General features: G+C 46.2%; 1 protein-coding gene across 3 annotated transcripts in view; it reads left to right on the top strand.

Annotated features, from left to right (window-relative positions):
- The window catches only part of LOC140386987 (flotillin-2), a 135,285-nt gene extending 123,230 nt beyond the window's left edge, over window positions 1–12,055 (top strand). For all 3 annotated transcript variants that reach the window (XM_072469944.1, XM_072469945.1, XM_072469946.1), the window contains 4 exons: window positions 704–918; window positions 5,689–5,872; window positions 7,194–7,343; window positions 9,089–12,055. In XM_072469944.1, coding sequence (XP_072326045.1) covers window positions 704–918; window positions 5,689–5,872; window positions 7,194–7,343; window positions 9,089–9,127 — 588 coding nt within the window. In that variant the 3' untranslated portion in view covers window positions 9,128–12,055. The remainder of the gene's footprint in view (window positions 1–703; window positions 919–5,688; window positions 5,873–7,193; window positions 7,344–9,088) is intronic.
- Window positions 12,056–21,194: the final 9,139 nt, after the last annotated feature.

Here is a 21,194-nt window from a genome sequence, read left to right as displayed (position 1 = left end):
ACAGTTATCCTATTTCTTTCCCTTTGAAGTCATTCACCCTGTGGAGTTGGCTTTTGGCAGGCACGTGACCATTTCCTTATGAAGTTACTACCTCGAGAGCCCCATTATTTTCTCGAATCACATCGGAAAAATACTTGTTTTCCACTGATAGGCGAATTTGCAGCTCATCATTTCTCCAGACATTTGTCCCTAATCAACTCCCTGTTTTACTTTGGATTTTTTTCATCTTAATTTTCCCCAATTCTGAACAGTGGCACGTCAGCATTTATTAGTTGTTTATTCGTTATCCCTGGTTACCCTTTAGAAGGTTATGGTGGGCCATGTAATGAAGTAGACATTACGTAGAGAATTATTGGCTTTTAACCCAGTGATGTGGGAATGGTGATAATGTCCAAGTTAGGGCGGGTACAGCTATCGTTGGTTAAATTCTCAATAGAGACATATTTTCTGTTAGGATTCATAGTTTTTAAAAGAACAATAAAACTAAATTCTGCTGTAGATAACAACTTTGTAGTAGGTTGTTCGTCCATTGACTGAGCAGCAGAGAAAGAAATGCTGAATATAGATTCAAAAATGTTTAAATGTAAATGTTTAAGCTTAATTTGTAATGTCCTGCAAGCACGGTGAGGATTAAAGCTTTGACGTCACTGTCTGGGCCAAGCTAGATTAATGCTTTGTCTTGTATTTTCTTGGCTCTATTTAGAAAGCAGAGGCTCAGCTGGCTTACGAGCTGCAGGGAGCTAAGGAGCAGCAGAAAATCCGTCAGGAAGAAATAGAGATCGAGGTGGTCCAGCGCAAAAAGCAGATCGACATAGAGGAGAAAGAAATTGCTCGTATGGACAAGGAGCTGATAGGGACAGTGAAGAGGCCGGCAGAAGCAGAGGCCTTCAGAATGCAGCAGATTGCAGAAGGGCAAAAGTACGTGCTCCCCCTTGATGTGCTCTGTATCCCCAGAATCAGTATTGTACATTATTGAAATTGCATTGTGCAGCTGCCATCTTGTCACACGAACATACCTGTAAATTGTGATGGATCCTCTACAAAACGTTTGGTAGTGAAGTGGGATTCACGGTAGTTCCCAATCTCCACAGGTTCATTTAGCAACATCAGAACCTGACCATTTTGGGCCTGTTTTGCCATTCAGTTAGATCATGGCCAATCTTTATCTGAACTCCCAGCTCCTCTCCCCAGTCTTGTACTCCTTATATCAGGGGCAGCACGGTAGCCTTGTGGATAGCACAATTGCTTCACAGCTCCAGGTCCCAGGTTCGATTCCAGCTTGGGTCACTGTCTGTGCGGAGTCTGCACATCCTCCCTGTGTGTGCGTGGGTTTGCTCCGGGTGCTCCGGTTTCCTCCCACAGTCCAAAGATGTGCAGGTTAGGTGGATTGGCCATGATAAATTGCCCTTAGTGTCCAAAATTGCCCTTAGTGTTGGGTGGGGTTACTGGGTTATGGGGATAGGGTGGCGGTGTTGACCTTGGGTGGGGTGCTCTTCCCAAGAGCCGGTGCAGACTCGATGGGCCGAATGGCCTCCTTCTGCACTGTAAATTCTATGATCTATGATCTATATCTTCGTTGAATCTGCATGTGTCGATGAACATGGAGGAAAGTTCACAATGATGCTAAGTGCTCCCTGTACCCCAGCACCGTTCAAAGCAACAACTTGCGTTGAGACCACCTCACCGTGCAGTTTTTAACATTGTTTCTAATTGCAATGGAATATTTTCCTTCAAAAGAGCTTTTCGATATTTATGTTGAGTGCCCGATTCTGCCTCTCCGATACATCTGAAAATGGCACGTGTGCAATGATTATTTTTCAAGAGTAGTCACTATTTATGTCGGTAAGATTGGCACATTTTGCAAACGGTGCCATGATACAGCAGTGCTAACCACTGCGCCACCGTGCTGCCCCTGGGATTATGAAATGAACAGTAAATATAATAGGGCGGCACGTGGCACAGTGGTTAGCATTGCTGCCTCACGGCGCCGAGGACCCGGGTTCGATCCCGGCCCTGGGTCACTGTCCGTATGGAGTTTGCACATTCTCCCCGTGTCTGCGTGGGTTTCGCCCCCACAACCCAAAGATGTGCAGGTTAGGTGGATTGGCCACGCTAAATTGCCCCTTAATTGGGAAAAAAGTAATTGGGTACACTAAATTAAAAAAAAAAAAACAGTAAATATAATTAAGGGGCTGGTTTAGCACAGTGGGCTAAATAGCTGGCTAGTAATGCAGAAAAAGGCAGCAGCGCAGGTTCAATTCCCGTACCGGCCTCCCCGAACAGGCGCCGGAATGTGGCGACTAGGAGCTTTTCACAGTAACTTCATTGAAGCCTACTTGTGACAAGCGATTATTATTATTAGGGCAGCACGGTAGCACAAGTGGATAGCACTGTGGCTTCACAGCGCTAGGGTCCCAGGTTTGATTCCCCGCTGGGTCTCTGTGAGGAGTTTGCACGTTCTCCCCGTGTCTGCGTGGGTTTCCTCCGGGTGCTCCGGTTTCCTCCCACACTCCAAAGACATGCAGGTTAGGTGGATTGGCCATGATAAATTGCCCTTAGTGACCAAAAAAGGTTAGGAGGGGTTATTGGGTTACAGGGATAGGGTGGAAGTGAGGGCTTAAATGGGTCGGCTTAGACTCGATGGGCCGAATGGCCTCCTTCTGCACTGTATGTGCTGTAAACAGTGGAGCACTGCTCCAAAGGCCCTGTGTGGAGGTACGGCTCAAATGTCACACCCTACTCGATAGATTCATTAAATAAGGAAAATAGATTCATTTTTAAAAAAGGTCTAGATGTAAATTTAAAGCTACATTTTAAACCTTGTGATGTCACAGATATCACCGTCACTCTATCCAGAAGCAAAATGCTGCAGAAGCTGGAAATCTGAAGTAAAAACAGAAAGTGCTGGAATAATCCAGCAGATTCTGGCAGCAGCTGTAGAGACAGAAACGGGTTGTGGCCTTTCGTCAGAACGCTCTCTCCCTCTGCAACTCATCATGATGGACCAGTGTTGAATGACTTTGCAACGGTCTCCCATATTGTTGCTTCCCGTGGACTATGCTTTGCTTCCAGAAGGAAGGACCATGTGGAAATGTGTGGAGACCAAGCGAGCAGAACCTTGTCGCGCTTGAACATTTGGAGGGTATGAGTGGGCAATGTTATACGTTTCAGCCATACAGGACATTGATGAAAACACATCTGTAGTAATGTGTTCAGTATTGGTCTCCTTATGCATTGGAAACAGTTCAGAGAAGGTTAATTGGACTTGTATCTGGAATGGGCTGCTTGTCTTAAAAATATGGGGTCGCCCATTTAGGACAGAGATGTAAATTGTTTCCTGAGGGTACTGCAACTTTGGAGCTCCCCTTCTTGAAAGGCAGTCATGATGTGGAGATGCTGGCGTTGGACTGGGGTGAGATCAGTAAGAAGTCTTACAACACCAGGTTAAAGTCCAACAGGTTTGTTTCGATGTCACTAGCTTTCGGAGCGCTGCTCCTTCCTCAGGTGAATGAAGAGGTATGTTCCAGAAACATATATATGGACAGATTCAAAGATGTCAGACAATGCTTGGAATACGAGCATTAGCAGGTGATTAAATCTTTACAGAGCCAGAGATGGGGGTAACCCCAGGTTAAAGAGGTGTGAATTGTGTCAAGCCAGGACAGTTGGTAGGATTTCGCAGGCCAGATGGTGGGGGATGAATGTAATGCAACATGAATCACAGGTCCCGGTTGAGGCCGCACTCATGTGTGCGGAACTGGAAGGGAACATTCCTGCCTGGTGATTATCGCGCGGTGTCCGTTCATTCGTTGTCGCAGCGTCTGCATGGTCTCGCCAATGTACCACGCTTCAGGACATCCTTTCCTGCAGCGTATGAGGTAGACAACGTTGGCCGAGTCGCACGAGTATGTACCGCGTACCTGGTGGGTGGTGTTCTCACCATGGTGGTATCCATGTCGATGATCTGGCACGTCTTGCAGAGATTGCCATGGCAGGGCTGTGTGGTGTCGTGGTCACTGTTCTGAAGGCTGGGTAGTTTGCTGCAAACAATGGTTTGTTTGAGGTTGCGCGGTTGTTTGAAGGCAAGTAATGGGGATGTGGGGATGACCTTGGCAAGATGTTCATCTTCATCGATGACGTGTTGAAGGCTGTGAAGAAGATGTTGCAGTTTCTCCGCTCCGAGAAAGTACTGGACGACGAAGAGTATTCTGTTGGTTGTGTCCCATGTTTGTCTTCTGAGGAGGTCAGTGCGGTTTTTTGCTGTGGCGCGTTGGAACTGTCGATCGATGAGTCGAGCGCCATATCCTGTTCGTACGAGGGCATCTTTCAACGTCTGTAGATATCTGTTACGCTCCTCCTCGTCTGAGAAGATCCTGTGTATACGGAGAGCTTGTCCATAGGGGATGGCTTCTTTAATGTGTTTAGGGTGGTAGCTGGAGAAGTGGAGCATCGTGAGGTTATCCGTGGGTTTGCGGTAAAGCGAAGTGTTGAGGTGACCGTCCTTGATGGAGACGAGTGTGTCCAAGAATGCAACTGATTTTGGAGAGTAGTCCATGGTGAGTCTGATGGTTGGATGGAACTTATTGATGTCATCGTGTAGTCGTTTCAGTGATTCTTCGCCGTGGGTCCAAAGGAAAAAAGTGTCACCGATGTATCTGATTTATAACGTCGGTTGAAGGTCCTGTGCGATGAGTAGGTCTTGTTCAAACTTGTGCATGAAGATGTTGGCGTATTGGGGTGTGAATTTGGTCCCCATGGCTGTTCCGTGCATCTGTGAATCTGTCTATATACATGTTTCTGGAACATACCTCTTCATTCACCTGAAGAAGGAGCAGCGCTCCGAAAGCTAGTGACATCGAAACAAACCTGTTGGACTTTAACCTGGTGTTGTAAGACTTCTTATTGAAAGGCAGTGGGGGCAGTCTTGGAATATTTTTAAGGCAGAACTGGATAGATTCTTGATGAGCAAAGGGTGGAAGATTCTTTGGGGTAGGATGGAATGTTGCATTGAGGTTACAATTAGATCAGCCACGATCTTATTGAATGGGCGAAAAGGGATGAATGGCCTCCTCCTGTTCCTAATCATACATTTAGATGTGAAGGCAGCACCTGTTCATATAGGTCATGTATTGGTGAACAATATTTCAAAGAATAAAACGTGGACAATATTTATCCCCCTATTAATCAGCAATGCTGAAGCAGCTGATCTAACCTTTTATCATGTTGTTTGTGAGATTTTGCTTTATGCAAGTTGGCTGCCTTGTTTTCTGTGTTACCCCCGTCATTACATTTTGCAAAGTACTTGACCGGTTATAAAGCGGTTTGTGCTGTCTTGAGATGGTGAAAGGTGCTATATAAATGCAAGTCTTTTGTGTTTCAGTTTGGTCGCCCCTGCCTCCACAATTCTCTTACCATAAGACCATAAGACATAGGAGCGGAAGTAAGGCCATTCGGCCCATCGAGTCCACTCCTCCATTCAATCATGGCTGATTTCAACTCCATTTACCCGCTCTCTCTCCATAGCCCTTAATTCCTCGAGAAATCAATAATTTATCAACTTCTGTCTTAAAGACACTCAATGTCCCGGCCTCCACCGCCCTCTGTGGCAATGAATTCCACAGACCCACCACTCTCTGGCTGAAGAAATTTCTCCTCATGTTTACCCTTCTTGTTTGTTTTTTTCGCAAGAGTGAAACAAGTGCTGATCGCCCAGGCTCAGGCTGAAAAGATTCGCAAGATTGGAGAGGCAGAAGCTTCCTCCATTTCAGCGATTGGCAAAGCTGATGCTGAGAAAATGAGATTGAAGGCGGCAGCTTACCAACAGTATGGAAACGCAGCCAAGGTTGCACTGGTGCTGAATGCTCTTCCAAAGGTAACGTGGTGATTTAGATCAGTGTTCTTCAAACTTTTTTCCAGGGACCCATTTTTACCAAACAGCCGATCTTCGCGACCCACGCCGGCCGACCTGAGCGACCCGCCATTTTCTCTTACCTTGTTTGCTGCTGACAAAAATGGAGGAAATGGTTTTGGGTCCCTTTGGCCCTCGTACACACTCCTCCAATGGAACCTGTTGGATGAAGGTGAAGCCTTCCGGTGTTGGAAAGTATGGAGTCTCCATCTGTCCAAAGTTCTGCATTTTTTTCCTGTAAAATTTTATCAAATAAATCCCCCACCGAACTAGTAAAAAAAAAAAATGAAAAAAAAAATTAAATGAATAAAATAAATGAAAAAAAAACCCCGAACTTGTAAAACAAAAAGCTGCGACCGTTTAAAAACAAAAAAAACGGCCACACTGCGCGTGCGCACCGATGATCGGACACGCATGCGCAGTGCGGCTGTATTTTGTTTACATGATCGTGGCCATTTTTAAGGCGTTATTAACAGCTGGCTGTTGCGTGCAGATTTGCGAAATCGGGAGCGCCGCAACAGACGGCTCCGCGACCCACCCGCGGGTCGCGCCCCCGAGTTTGACAATGCCTGATTTAGATGATGTCCAATGGTGATGAAGCGCGTTTAATTTCACCATTTGCCACCTGTAGTCCTGCTGTGCGGTTGGTGAACTGGAGGTAGCGCTAGAACAAGAGGGGGAAACTGGAAGTGATTGTTATTGCTCAGCGTCTGAGCAATAACAGACTGCTGCTTAAAATCAAAAGAGAGCTGGATATTCATTTGGAGAAGGAAGATTATAAATAAAATGGGAAGTGAACTCATTGTAGAAGAGCTGGCACCTGCAAATTGTAAATTCTGAGTTTATAAATTGCATGTCTGGCTTGTGACTGCACCTTCTAACGGTCGGTTCTGCAATCTCCTTAGGCCTTTTATTGTCCGTAACCCTATTTTCCCCTCGTTCTAATTAAATGCTGGTCTCATTGACTGGGTTCAGAGTTCTGGAGGTTAGATGGCAAACTTCACAAGCCTGCACTCAGTGCAAAGCTTTGCACTTTGGCAGCACGTGGTGGGGTACTGGGCGCCTTCGGAATTTCATCCACCCTCGTGCTCGGTGGGTTTAACTCTCAGCTACAATTGGAACGTCTGCAATGAGGGGGTAACCGAAAGAGCATTGGATGTTGAGGAGAACAGCAAATTGCTCAGAAATACTTGGATTCATCTCATGATCAGTGAGTGGAGGGGGCGGGTGGGCATTTGTGTTGTCTCAATGTCTTTCTTTTGTAATTATGGTAAATTGTCTCCAGATCGCTGCCGAGGTGACTGCTCCTCTTGCTAAGACTGATGAAATTGTGATTCTTGGAGGAGACAGTAACCGTGTTACATCGGAGATCACACGCTTATTGGCAGAGGTCCCTGCCTCTGTCCATGCTCTCACGGGAGTCGATCTAACAAAGGTCAGTACCACATCTCGTTCTAGTATCTGAGTATTTTCATATTATATCGAAACATTTTTGTTCAATTAACTAGTAAGCACTTTGTATGTTTGGCGAACTTCTCAATCAAATAACAATTTGATGCAAACTTATGGTTTTATCCAAATAAGGCCCATGGAAATTGGAACTGAAATGAAATGAAAATCGCTTATTGTCACAAGTAGGTTTCAAATGAAGTTACTGTGAAAAGCCCCTAGTCGCCACATTCCGGCGCCTGTTCGGGGAGGCTGGTACGGGAATTGAACCGTGCTGCTGGCCTGCCTTGGTCTGCTTTCAAAGCCAGCGATTTAGCCCTGTGCTAAACAGCTCCAGTTGGGAACTATGGGTATCCCAGCTCGTTCAGCAACATCACTTTCACCTCTTGGCTTCAATCGATTTCGAGCCTCTCTCAATAACAGTTTTATATTTATGCAATGCCATTATCATAGTAAAATGTCACAGGGGTGTTAGCAATTACAAATCGGCAATGCGCCACGTAAGAATATATCGGGGGGGGGGGGGCAGCAAGGTGGCACAGTGGGTTATCCCTGTAGCCTCACGGCGCCGAGGTCCCAGGTTCGATCCCGGCCCTGAGTCACTGTCCGTGTGGAGTTTGCACATTCTCCCAGTGTTTGCGTGGGCTTCGCCCCCACAACCCAAATATGTGCTGGGTAGGTGGATTGACCACGCTAAATTGCCCCTTAATTGGAAAAAAGAGAATTGGGTACTCTAAATTTTTTTTAAAAATAAGAGTATATCGGGGGTCAATGGATACAGTGGTAGGTTTTTAAAAACACTTTTTTTTTTTAAAAGAGGCGGTGGGGAAAAGGGGGAGCAGGGAAAGGGGAGATGTGGTGTGGGGGAAGAGGAGGTTTGGGGAGGGAGCCCCCAGGCAACTTGAGGCACGGCTGCCAATGGTGGAGCGATTAAAACCTGGCATGCTCAGAAATGGAGGAGTGCAGGCGTCTCAGGGTTCTAAAATTGGAGGAGGTTACAGAGATGGGGAGGGATGAGCTCATGAAGGTATTTGAAAACCAGGAAGGGAATTTTTAAATTGAGGTGTAGTTTAACCAAGTGCTCGTTTCATAGAATCATAGAATTTACAGTGCAGAAGGAGGCCATTCAGCCCATCGAGTCTGCACCGGCCCTTGGAAAGAGCACCCTACTTAAAACCCATGCCTCTACCCTATCCACTTTATCCCGGTAACCCAGTAACCTCACCTTTCTATGATCTATGTATGATAAGCATTTTGGAAAGTAAGGGGAATTTAGAATGGCCAATCCACCTAACCTGCACATCTTTGGACTGTGGGAGGAAACCGGAGCACCCGGAGGAAACCCACACAGACACGGGGAGAACGTACAGACTCCACACAGACAGTGACCCAAGCCTGGAATCGAACCTGGGACCCTGGAGCTGTGAAGCAACTGTGATAACCACTGTGCTGCCCCCCCCCACTGTGCTACTGTGCTGCCCTGGTTTAAGTCAGAGAGCACAGTGGTGAGTGCTTCACCTGGACTGACACTTTCACTGACATAATAAAGGGGGTGCTCTTTAAATTAAACCAAGGCCCTGTTGCATGTTCGGGTGGCTGTCAGGGTATTCTCCTGTTGTGGTGGTCCCTTGATATTTAGTGAAACCCTAACCATGTAATCATAACCCAAGTATAAATTCCAGGTTGCCATTTTTTATCGTTCTCTCAATATTGCATGTCTTTCTTTTCTAGGTACCTTTAATCCAAAAATTAACCAACGCCCAGGCCTGATCATGAAAAAGCCACAACAAATTCAGGATATTTCTCTATAGAAAATACTATTCCACAGATCTCCACCTCAGAACACTTGTATAAGGAAACACCTTTTCTACTGACAACTTGTGCGATTTTCCTTTTTTGAAAAAATGTTATTATTATTTTTTTTTCCTCTTTAAAACCTCCGGTGCCTTAATTTAATCTGGGTCAGAATTCAATGCATAACAGGCATTCTTTTATTTTCTCCCTTCAAAGCCAAACTTTCAATGATAGTTTTCCATTTGTTGCTAATCACTTAAAGAAAAAAGCAGGTTCTGATGGATGCCCATGTTGTAGGTCGGCTGGAGCGGAATGGTCCAGTTCTTATGAAAAATTTGCCCGTTTCAAGCTTTCTTACTGCTCTACCCTTGCGTGTCTTTGTCCGCTGATTATAACGCCAGTGCCAATGTTGATCTCAGCCTCATACCCTGCTGGAATCGGGCTCTATTTTCTCGGCCGTGAAGGTGTCAACAGCTGGCGTTGACGGTGAGGGGCGCGATTTCCTCGAATTTGCCCTGTCACACCTACGCCAACTCTGTAAATGATTTGAAGCCACAAGCTGGTCTGTCTCAGCTCTCACATTCAAATAGAGTTCCCAAATACATAAACTCAAATTTCCACTAAATTTCAAATGCTGCTTCCTTTCTGGCCCTGAAGTGTTTTCTTTTAAGTTTAAATTTCGCTCCCTGGACATATCTAGATATCTGACCCTGCATCGTGGACACGGACAAATCAGATAGAAAATGACAAATTCTAAAAGCCATAAGTAACTCCAGCAAGCCAGGCGTGCTTCTGCTGCCAGGGATGTCACTGGTTTGATGTGATCATGTAAAGTTGATGCCATGAGACATTACTAATCGTGTATTTTTTTTTGTAAGCCATTTCTGTTTTGTCCCGAGATGGGAGAGAATTGATTTGTGGTAATTGCCATGGGTTGGTGATGTGTAGAGGATATTTTCAGATGTTGTCCTGGAGTGTATTGGGGTGTGCTCCTCAACTTGAGGCTTACGTGAACGTGTATATTAAAATATGCAATCTTATTTTAAACTGAAATTCACAGCAGAGTTTGGTACAAGGTACATAACCTACAAGAATAAAGTTTGCAAGAAGGTAACTATTTTGTCTTGGCTGTTGAGTGTCTTGTGTGTTGTATATGTGGCTAAATCACACATGTACACCACAATATGATCTCCAGTGGGGTTTAACATCAACTTAAAAATTGTCCTCTACACACCAGCGATCAAATATCTGTTTTACTCTTTCTCCCCTGTTAAGGGGGGAAATTGATGAACACGAGCACAAGTGATCTTTTCCTGACTTTTAAAGTGTCCTTCGGAGGTCAGAGAACAAATTTCACCGGTGCAAATAATAGTTTCATACCTCGGTCAGTGACTCTTCCCGCGAAATGAATTAAATCTGATGCCATGAGGGCCCCGGTGACATAGGGATACCTCACGTGGAATAGATGATTAGTAATACCGGGCCTCATCGGATCTAGGTTGTCCATAACCTGCAATTGATCCATTGGCACCAATGCAGAATAAACGGAGGGCACTCGCACCACTGCAGGAGTGCAGGTTCTCCACAGACCCGGGAGCAAACTCCACTCAACAGCTCAATACCGGCTGTTCAATTTATGAAAAGTCTTAACTTCAATTTGGGGAGGGGGGGGGGGGGAGGTGGAAAGCGCATATTTATAAGCGAGTTTGTTTGACATTTATTTGCAGGCTGCATCAACCTAACAAATTAATGATTTATTTTAAACAAATCAGTGACTTGTTGAAAAAGCAGAGAATCATTACACAATTATTGGTTACTGTGTATGACACATGTGATCTGAACTCATCAAAGGTGACCTTCCTCCCCAGTAGAGTAGATGGAGTTGCACGGTGGTCAAGGCAACCATGTCTCGTTCCTGACCGTGGTCTAATATGCAATTTCTGGAATGCCGTTTTGAAGAGAGTCACTGTTTCCCAACACCTGTGGTACAACTCACAAAAGACCAGAACCAAACGGGTGCTGTCAGATATTCCTGTTTTGCAAAAAGTCTTCTGGAAACAAAAGCCTTAATACACATCTCATTCGCAACCTGGGGAGGGGGGGGGAATCATTTTAGTTGAGCTTGGATTGATATATGCTGTGTTTTTTTTGGTGCACTGCTAATCGGTCCCCTGTCGGGTAATTCCACCTTGCCTATTTCTTGTTTTCCCTCTATCTCTTGTACAGTAAGATTCAGTGTCTCAGTGTAGCTTTCTGCTCAGTGTTGATTAGATTTATAACGGAGTTTAGTTCTGGGCAGGATGGAGTTGTTTCTGTGTGGCAGAGGGCAAGGTAGAGAGTGACTATTTTAGCAATCAGTACAGATGTATGATTTGTTTGGAGTTGGGATGGAATTGCTGACAGGGTGTGTGAAAAGTACAATGACGTGTTCAGTCTTGAGGTTGTACTTTTGTTCTGGTAAGACCCCAGGTAAATGAGGAAATCCCAAACTAATGCTGAGCCAACGGGAGACTGTTAACTGGACAGTGGTTGCTGCCTTGCACAGGCCCGAATTGTTGGTCACTTATTTTTTATTGTGTAGACAGCCGAAAGCATCTTTTTATCAATAAATATTTTTAAATTTTATCTAATTTCTTCACCTGCCAAAAAATGATTTTGCTTCAGTACAGTTGGTGTATCTGTTTGAATGAATCAAAATTATGGTTTAAAAATAAATCTTAAAAACAAAATAAGTAGAAAAAGAGACAAATGTAGTATATTTAATATGTATTCTTATCAGTTCTATAGAGTTAGTGCTAATATTATGTATGCAACACTAGTGATTGTTCATGTAATCATATTTTAGGATGGATTTTCATCCATCAAACACGCCACATGGTGACTATTATAAATGTTAACATGGAACCTTTTGTCCTGTTTTTCTTTCTTCATTATTGATCACTGCTTAATGCAAACACCACGTCAGTTTTGCTTACCTGAGCGCGTACTCCTCCAAATTCAAAAGCCACATAACATTTAAACACATCGTTTGCAAAATTGCAATACTGAGGGAGTCTGGCCGTTTTGCTGGTAAATCCGGGCCCAGTCACTATCTGAAAAGTATCTCTGTCTGTGAAGGAATTCCTCCACCTTCTTGAAGGCAATTGGGGATGGTCAATAAAGGCCCTTGCCAGCGACGTCCACAACCCACGAATGAATACATTTTAAAAATTGAGATTATTAAATTGTGTTTATTTACAAGACACTGCAGGGCACAGTCTCTGTCCGACTGTGTGAGCTTTACAATTTTTACTTTCAGTCTTCCTGAGTGATTGGGTGAGTGGAGTGCAGACCTGGGGGACCACACGTTTAAAAGTTACTGCAATAGAGCTAAATTGAAAGCCACTACATATGATTTCTGTACTGTTAATATGAACATTGCTAACATCTCATATCGTATCAAGCGACTATTGGATAGGTACATGGATTACGGTAGAATGATGGGGTGTAGATTAATTTGTTCTTAATCTAGGACAATAGTTCGGCACAAGATCGTGGGCCGAAGGGCCTGTTCTGTGCTGTATTTTTCTATGTCCTGTGCCATTAGCTGCGTTTGTGTTGCTGTGCCTTCCATTAGCGAAGCCAGAGGCTCACCCTGATATCCTGCTGTGCATTGTGATAGCACCATGCACTCTGGGAGTACTGGGCTTGGACCGCACTGGAATCATAGAATCCCTACAGTGCAGAAGGAGGCCATTCAGCCCATCGAGTCTACGCTGACCACCCCCCCCCCCCCCCAAAAAAAGAGCACTCTACCTAGGACCACTCCCCTGCCCTATCCCCTTAACCTAACCTAGGACACTATGGGGCAATTTAGCATGGTCAATCCACCTCACGCACATCTTTGGACTGTAGGAGGAAACCGGCGCACCCGGAGGAAGCCCGCGCAGACACTGGGAGAACGTGCAAATGCCACACAGACACCCGATGCTGGAATTGAACCCGGGTCCCTGGCGCTTGGGGCAGCAGTGCTAACCACTGTGCCACCGTGTGCTCAGATAGCAGCACTGCTGTAGCTCCATCTCTTTGGTGCAGACTTTGTTGGGCCAGATAGGGGCAATTTCTGGGTATATCTGTCCTGAGGCAGCCGTGTCTCCTTGAATGTAAACGCAGCACCCGATTTCCAGACCTGAAACTAAGGGCGCAGCTTTCGAAAAGTGAGCAGGTTCCTTGCTCTACAGCATCTACCAAATGCGATTCATTGGGGTGAATGAACCCCTGTCGAGCCAGGACTCTGACCTCTCCTTCAGGGAGTTCAAGTGGTTGCTCCCAACTATGTGGGAGCTTAACAAAGAATAAAGAAAAGCACAGCTCAGGAACAGGCCCTTCAGCCCTCCAAGCCTGAGCCGATCATGGTGCCCTAACTAAAAAAAAAAACTTCTACCCGTACTCAGTCAGTATCCCTCTATGTTCTCCCTATTCATGTGTCCATCCAGATGCCTCTTAAATGTTGCTAATGTGCCTGCTTCCACCACATCCTCTGGCAGCACGTTCCAGGCACCCACCACACTCTGCGTGAAAAACGTACCCTGCACATCTCCCGTAAATATTCCCCTCTCACCTTGAACCTGTGTCCCTTGTAATTGTCACTTCCATCCTTACAAAGAGCCTCTGACTATCCACCCTGTCTACGCCTCTCATAATTTTGTAGCCATGATGCGGAGATGCCGGCGTTGGACTGGAGTGAGCACAGTAAGAAGTCTTACAACACCAGGTTAAAGTCCAACAGGTTTGTTTCGAATCACTAGCTTATGGAGCTCTGCTCCTTCCTCAGGTGAATCTCATAATTTTGTAGACCTCTATCAGGTCTCCCCTCAGCCTCCTTTCCAGTGAAATTTATTCAACCTCTCCTCATAGCCAGCACACTCAACCAGGCAATATCCTGGTGAACCTTCTTTGCACTCTCTCCAAAGTGTCCACATCCTTCTGTTAATGTGGTGACCAGAACTGCACGCAATACTCCAAATGCGACCGAACCAAGGTTTTATACAGCTGCAACATGATTTCCCAACTCCTGTACTTAGTGCCCCAGCTGATGAAGGCAAGCTTGGCATATGCCTTCTTAATCACCTTGGCCCACCTGTGTTTTCACATTTAGAGGACCTGCACACCCAGATCCCTCTGTATGTTAATGTTCTAAGGGTTCTGCCATTTACAGTATAATTCATACCTAGATTTGATCCTCCAAAATGCATCCCCCACATTTGTCTGGATTAAACTCCATCTGCCATTTCTGTTCCCAAGTCTCCAATCTATCTATCCTGTTGTATCCTCTGACAATCGTCTGCATTATCAGCAACTCCACCAATCTTCGTGTCATCTGCAAACTTACTAATCAGGCCACCCACATTTTCCCTCATCATTTACTTATACTACAACCTGAGTCCTGAATTATTGAGTCCTGTTGATTTTTAAATTGTTGCTCTAACTCACCCAGCAGAATTTCTCCCCCCTACCAGTTAATTTCTGAATCAGTTTTGAGTTTCTCAGGAGCTGCGCTCTGGGATATGGATGACATTTCATGCGGGGGAGATTCTGGGCAAATTAATTGAGCAGAATTGGCCAACAATGGATTTCAGGACGGATAAATTTATCAGAATTTCAATTTGAACAAAAATCACCAATGCGGGGGGTTGAGCAGACACTGGTTACAAATTAGAGTTACCGGTAACGTTGCGACAGAATACATTTCCTACAGGCTGAAGCAGATTATTTAAACACCGGGCAGCTCGTTGGCCTGGTCACATTTCAAAAGCTGGGTGTGGAATTTTCCAAACCCAATCTTCACAACACCAGACCGATAAATCTCCGAGAATGTGACCCGAGCCCAATACTGAAAGTTTATTAAGAACAAATGTAAATGTTTGTTGTATTTAACAGATTGTTCGGACTCAGCGTGCGCAAGTAACACATTTTTGGGCAATTTTAACTGTACAGATGACAGAGTGTCTGAAAACCTGACAAATTAATTGGGAAGTTTGAGTTTGAATAATTAAAGTGCGTCAATCGGAGATTGATGAATGTATAAGTGAGGATAATCTTGCAGGGTATTGAATTAATCTGCTTTCAGATCAGTTTATACATGGAATTATGTTCCAAGGTTCAATCCACAAGCCCCGCTCCCGAGCTCCAACCTTAGAGGTTTAGCCACGACCTTGGCCATAAAGCAGAGCAGACAGTGCCCTGGAACAGACTTCATTTCACTTCAAGCCTCCTCTCGGGAAGGAGGAAATAGATTGGAGTAACTGCAATTTAGCCTTTTTCTTAGTGGACAGGTTAATTTAGGAATGTGTAAAGCTTTGATCTGACTTTGCAACAAATCCCCTGTGGGCTCATTGTAACAATTTGGAATTTCATTTTTCAATCCTAATATGTACACATTAGGTCCACTGCAAATATCGGCCATTCTAATTCTCAATTATTCACATGAGGTATTTGGGCTTTGACTGTGGAGGGTATGTGTAATATTGGGCATTAACTGGAGGGATATGTAATATTGAACATTCACTGGAGGGAGGTGTCATATTGGCCATTGACTGTGGGGGGATGTGTAATATTGAGCATTGACTGTGAAGGGATGTGTAATATTGGGCATTGACTGGAGGGATGTGTAATATTGGGCATTGACTGTGGAGGGATGTGTAATATTGGGCTTTGGACTGTGGAGGGATGTGTAATATTGGGCTTTGACTGTGGAGGGATGTGTAATATTGGGCATTGACTGGGGGGGGATGTGTAATATTGAGCATTGACTGTGAAGGGATGTGTAATATTGGGCATTGACTGGAGGGATGTGTAATATTGGGCATTGACTGGAGGGATGTGTAATATTGGGCTTTGGACTGTGGAGGGATGTGTAATATTGGGCTTTGACTGTGGAGGGATGTGTAATATTGGGCTTTGACTGTGGAGGGATGTGTAATATTGAGCATTGACTGTGAAGGGATGTGTAATATTGGGCTTTGACTGTGGAGGGATGTGTAATGGGCATTGACTGTGGAGGGATGTGTCATGGGCATTGACTGGAGGAATGTGTAATATTGGGCATTGACTGTGGAGGGATGTGTAATATTGGGCATTGACTGGAAGGTATGTGTAATATTAGGCATTGACTGGAGGTTATGTATAATATTGGGCATTGTGGAGGGATGTGTAATATTGGGCACTGACTTTGGAGGGATGTGTAATATTGGGCATTGACTGGAGATTATGTGTAATGGGCATTGTGGAGGGAGGTGTAATATTGGGCAATGACTGGAGGGTATGTGTAATGGGCATTGTGGTGGGAGGTGTAATATTGGGCATTGACTGGAGGGTATATCTAATATTGGGCATTGTGGAGGGATGTGTAATATTGGGCATTGACTGTGCAGGGTATGTGTAATATTGGGCATTGACTGGAGGGTATGTAATATTGGGAATTGTGGAGGGATGTGTAATATTGGGCATTATGGAGGGTATGTCTAATATTGGCCATTGACTGTGGAGGGATGCGTAATATTGGGCATTGACTGTGGTGGGTATGTGGAATATTGGACATTGTGGAGGGATGTGGAATATTGGGCATTGTGGAGGGTATGTGTAATATTGAGTATTGACTGGAGGGATGTGTAATATTGGGCATTGTGGAGGGAGGTATAATGGGAATTGACTGGAGGGATGTGTAATATTGGGCATTGACTGTGGAGGGTATGTGTAATATTGGACATTGTGGAGGGATGTGTAATATGCATTGTTGGAGGGTATGTGTAATATTGAGTATTGACTGGAGGGATGTGTAATATTGGGCATTGTGGAGGGAGGTGTAATGGGAATTGACTGGAGGGATGTGTAATATTGGGCATTGACTGTGGAGGGATGTGTAATATTGGGCTTTGACTGTGGGGGCATGTGTAATGGGCATTGACTGTGGAGGGATGTGTAATGGGCATTGAATGGAGGGATGTGTAATATTGGGCATAGACTGGAAGGTATGTGTAATATTGGGCATTGATGAGGTTATGTGTAACATTGGGCATTGTGGAGGGATGTGTAATGGGCATTGACTGTGGAGGGATGTGTAATATTGGGCATTGACTGGAGGGTATGTGTAATGGGCATTGTGGAGGGAGGTGCAATATTGGGCATTGACTGGAGGGCATGTGTAATATTGGGCATTGACTGGAGGGTATGTAATATTGGGCATTCTGGAGTGAGGTGTAATATTGGGCATTGACTGGAGGGTATGTCTAATATTGGCCATTGTGGAGGGATGTGTAATATTGGCCATTGTGGAGGGATGTGTAATATTGGGCATTATGGAGGGATGTGTAATATGCATTGTTGGAGGGTATGTGTAATATTGAGTATTGACTGGAGGGATGTGTAATATTGGGCATTGTGGAGGGAGGTATAATATTGGGCATTGACTGTGGAGGGTATATAATATGGGAATGGTTAACTTTTGACCATTGGAGATGAATAACAGCCTCATTTTTTTTAAATCACAAAACAAATTCACAATGAAATCAGACTTACCTTTGTCCCTCGGATTATAATGTGCGAACGGCAGATGGAATTGTAAATCTTTATGCATATTCTCCCCGCGTGGGTGTGACCTCCACAACACCAAAAGATGTGTAGTGTAGGTGGATTGGCGTTGCTAAATTGCCCCTTAATTGGAAAAAAAAAATAGGTACTCAATTCTTTTTTTTAAAAATAAATTTATCCTCCCTGAGTGCAAACCACACATGACCGTCTGTTCTGTTCATGGGCTGCAATGAGTTTCAGTGGTAAGCATCTCTCTCTCTCTCTCTCTCTCTCTCTCTCTCTCTCTCTCTCTCTCTCTCTCTCTCTCTTCCGCCCCCCCCCCCCCCCCCCCCAACCCCCTCATCCGCACACACGCGCGCGCACTTTTTCTTGGATGTGAGTTGCATTTTGGACCATCAGAAAGGTTGGGATGGGGCTGAGAGAGTTGGAAAGTACCTTAACCCTAACCAACCAGCAGCTGCCAGATTAAATCCTGGGCTTCACATTCAACCTATTGATTGGTTTGCATAAGGCTCCTCCCCATATTATGCATTGTAAAGATGTGCATATTTCCAGTGGATTACAGTATCATTGGGTGACTGGCTCGAGGGATGTTGTTGCTGAAGGTTCCTGTGCGGGAGACGGCCATTTGGCCCAACATTGCCAACTTGAAAAAACTAACCGAGAGAGTTCCGCTCTCCTCTCTCCTGAGTGTCCCACCATTATCTCCCTTTCACATAGTCATTCCTAATTCCCCGTTTGTTTGTGTCAAAATTGGGCTTGCGTGGTGCATAAGCACTGCCATCAACTGGGGGTGGGGGGGGGGGGGGGGGGGGCCTCTTTCTGTGCCGTACTGTATATCCAGTGTAAAAAGATTTTAAACTCTGCCGCAGGAGTAGTTGAGGTGAATAGCAGAGATGCATTGAAGGCAAATTTGGATCAACGTGAGTGAGAAATGAATTGAAAGATATGATGGGAAGAGGCTTATCAGGAGCAAGTTTGATGCCAGTTACATGATGGGATTGTGATTGTGTTCCCAGCAATGTCTGATCATGCCAATCAGCTCCCTATGGTTATCAAAATGATGCACGATCAATGACCACTAAAGCGAGGTTGTAATCCAACGGAAGTTAGATGTTAGAACTACCAAGGGCGATAGTGGTGAGATTTCACCGCTTCACGGACAGAGAGGCTGTCTTGAGCTGGGCCAAGAAGGTACGGAGTAGCAGGTGGGAGAATGCGGTGATACGAGTGTATCAGGACTGGAGCGCGGAGGTGGCGAGAAGGAGGGCGAGCTTTAATCGGGCAAGGCAGTGCTTCACAGGAAGAAATTAAATTTGGGATGCTGCAGCCGGCGCGATTGTGGGTCACGCACCAGGGCAAGCACTACTACTTCGAAAGGGCGGATGAGGCATGGACCTTCATCCAAGAAGAGAAACTGGACTAGAACTGAGAGACTGATGTTGGGGGGGAGACAACGAGGTTGATGTACAGAAGTGTAAATTGGGGAATGGGAGGTTTATAGTATCGAGACGATAGACGGGGAATTTTTCTCCTCTTGATGGGGGGATACGGAGAAATATGGGCGCCGGTGGAAAAAGGGACTGGGGGGGGGGTGGGGAATGGGGGAGCTGCGCCATAAGGGGCGGGGCCGATCCAGTAAAGCGCGGGGTTTTTCCCGCGCTATGGAGATGATGGCGGGAAGAGAGTTCCACGCACAGGGGGGTCAAGGAGAGAACGGGGGATGCTGGGGTCAGTTAGAGTTAGCTGACTTTCGGAAGCATCAAGGGGGGAGTAACCATGCTAGATGGGGACTAACTGGGTTGCTGCTGCTGGGAGCAAGGGGGAGCTGGCAAGAGAAGAGGTGGTCGGGACGGGAAGGCGCTGCCTGGGGGATGGGTGGGTGCGCGGGACCCGGATGGGGGGCTGGCCTAGAATAGGGGATGGCTAGTCGGCGTGGGGGTGGGGGGGGGGGGGTGATCACGTGTAATGTGAGAGGCCTGAATGGGCCGATTAAGAGGGCCCGAGTGTTCGCGCACTTAAAAAGACTGAAGGCGGATGTAGTCATGCTTCAGGAGATGCATCTGAAGGTGGCGGATCAGGTTAGGTTAAGGAAAGGATGGGTGGGACAGGTGTTCCACTCAGGGTTGGATGCGAAAAATAGGGGGGTGGCGATATTGGTGGGGAAACGGGTGTCGTTCGAGGCTAGCAATATAGTGGTGGATAGCGGGGGTAGAGACGTGATGGTGAGTGGTGGATTGCAGGGAAAGGAGGTTGTGCTGGTAAATGTATATGCCCCGAACTGGGATGACGCGGGATTTATGAAGCGGATGCTGGGACGTACCCCGGACCTGGAGGTGCGAAGCCTGGTAATGGGAGGGGAGGGGGGAGGGGGGGATTTCAATACTGTGCTGGATCCAGGGCTAGACCGGTCTAGATCCAGGACCGGAAGAAGGCCGGCAGCGGCCAAGGTGCTGAGGGGGTTCATGGAGCAAATGGGGGGAGTGGATCCGTGGAGATTTGCTAGGCCATTGGTTCTCCTTTTTCTCCCATGTCCACAAGGTATACTCCCGAATAGATTTCTTTGTTTTGAGCAGGGCACTGATCTCGAAGGTGGCAGGAACGGAGTACTCGGCCATAGCCGTTTCAGACCACGCCCCGCACTGGTGGATCTGGAATTAGGAGAGAAGAGGGAGCAGCGCCCACTCTGGCGACTGGATGTGGGACTATTGGCGGATGAGGGGTCTGTGGGAGGGTGCGGGGACATATTGAGAGGTACCTGGAGGCCAATGATGATGGTGAGAGCCAGGTGGGGGTAGTATGGGAAGCGCTGAAGGTGGTGGTTAGGGGAGAGTTGATCTCCATTTGGGCTTACAAGGAGAAACAAGAGGGCAAAGAAAGGGAGAGATTAGTGGGGGAGATTTTGAGGGTGGATAAAAGATATGCGGAGGCCCCAGACGAAGGACTGTATAGAGATAGGCGAAGATTTCAGACAGAGTTTGACCTGCTGACCACAGGAAAGGCAGAGGCACAGTGAAGGACGGCACAGGGGATGCGATATGAGTATGGGGAAAAGGCGAGCCGGCTGCTGGCCCACCAACTTCGCAAGAGGATAGCGGCGAGGGAAATTGGGGGAGTTAGGGATGAAACGGGAACTACGGAGCGGAGAGCAGGGAAGATAATTGAGGGGTTTAGGACCTTTTATGCGAGGCTATATAGGTCCCAACCCCCGGAGGGAAAAGAGGGAATGCAACAGTTCCTGAACCAATTAAGGTTTCCGAGGGTGGAGGAGCAGGAGGTGGCAGGTCTGGGGGCGCTAATTGAGGTGGATGAGGTGACTAAAGGGCTGGGGAATATGCAGGCAGGGAAGGCCCCGGGACCAGACGGGTTCCCGGTGGAATTTTACAGGAAATATGTGGACTTGATGGCCCCGCTGCTGGCGAGAACCTTTAACGAGGCCAGAGAAGGGGGGACTCTACCCCCGACAATGTCGGAG

Source organism: Scyliorhinus torazame, chromosome 12, assembly GCF_047496885.1.
Source record: "Scyliorhinus torazame isolate Kashiwa2021f chromosome 12, sScyTor2.1, whole genome shotgun sequence".
Taxonomy (NCBI): Eukaryota; Metazoa; Chordata; class Chondrichthyes; order Carcharhiniformes; family Scyliorhinidae; genus Scyliorhinus; species Scyliorhinus torazame.
The sequence above is the reverse complement of the archived record's forward strand: the minus strand, read 5'-3'. Positions and strand labels throughout refer to the sequence as shown.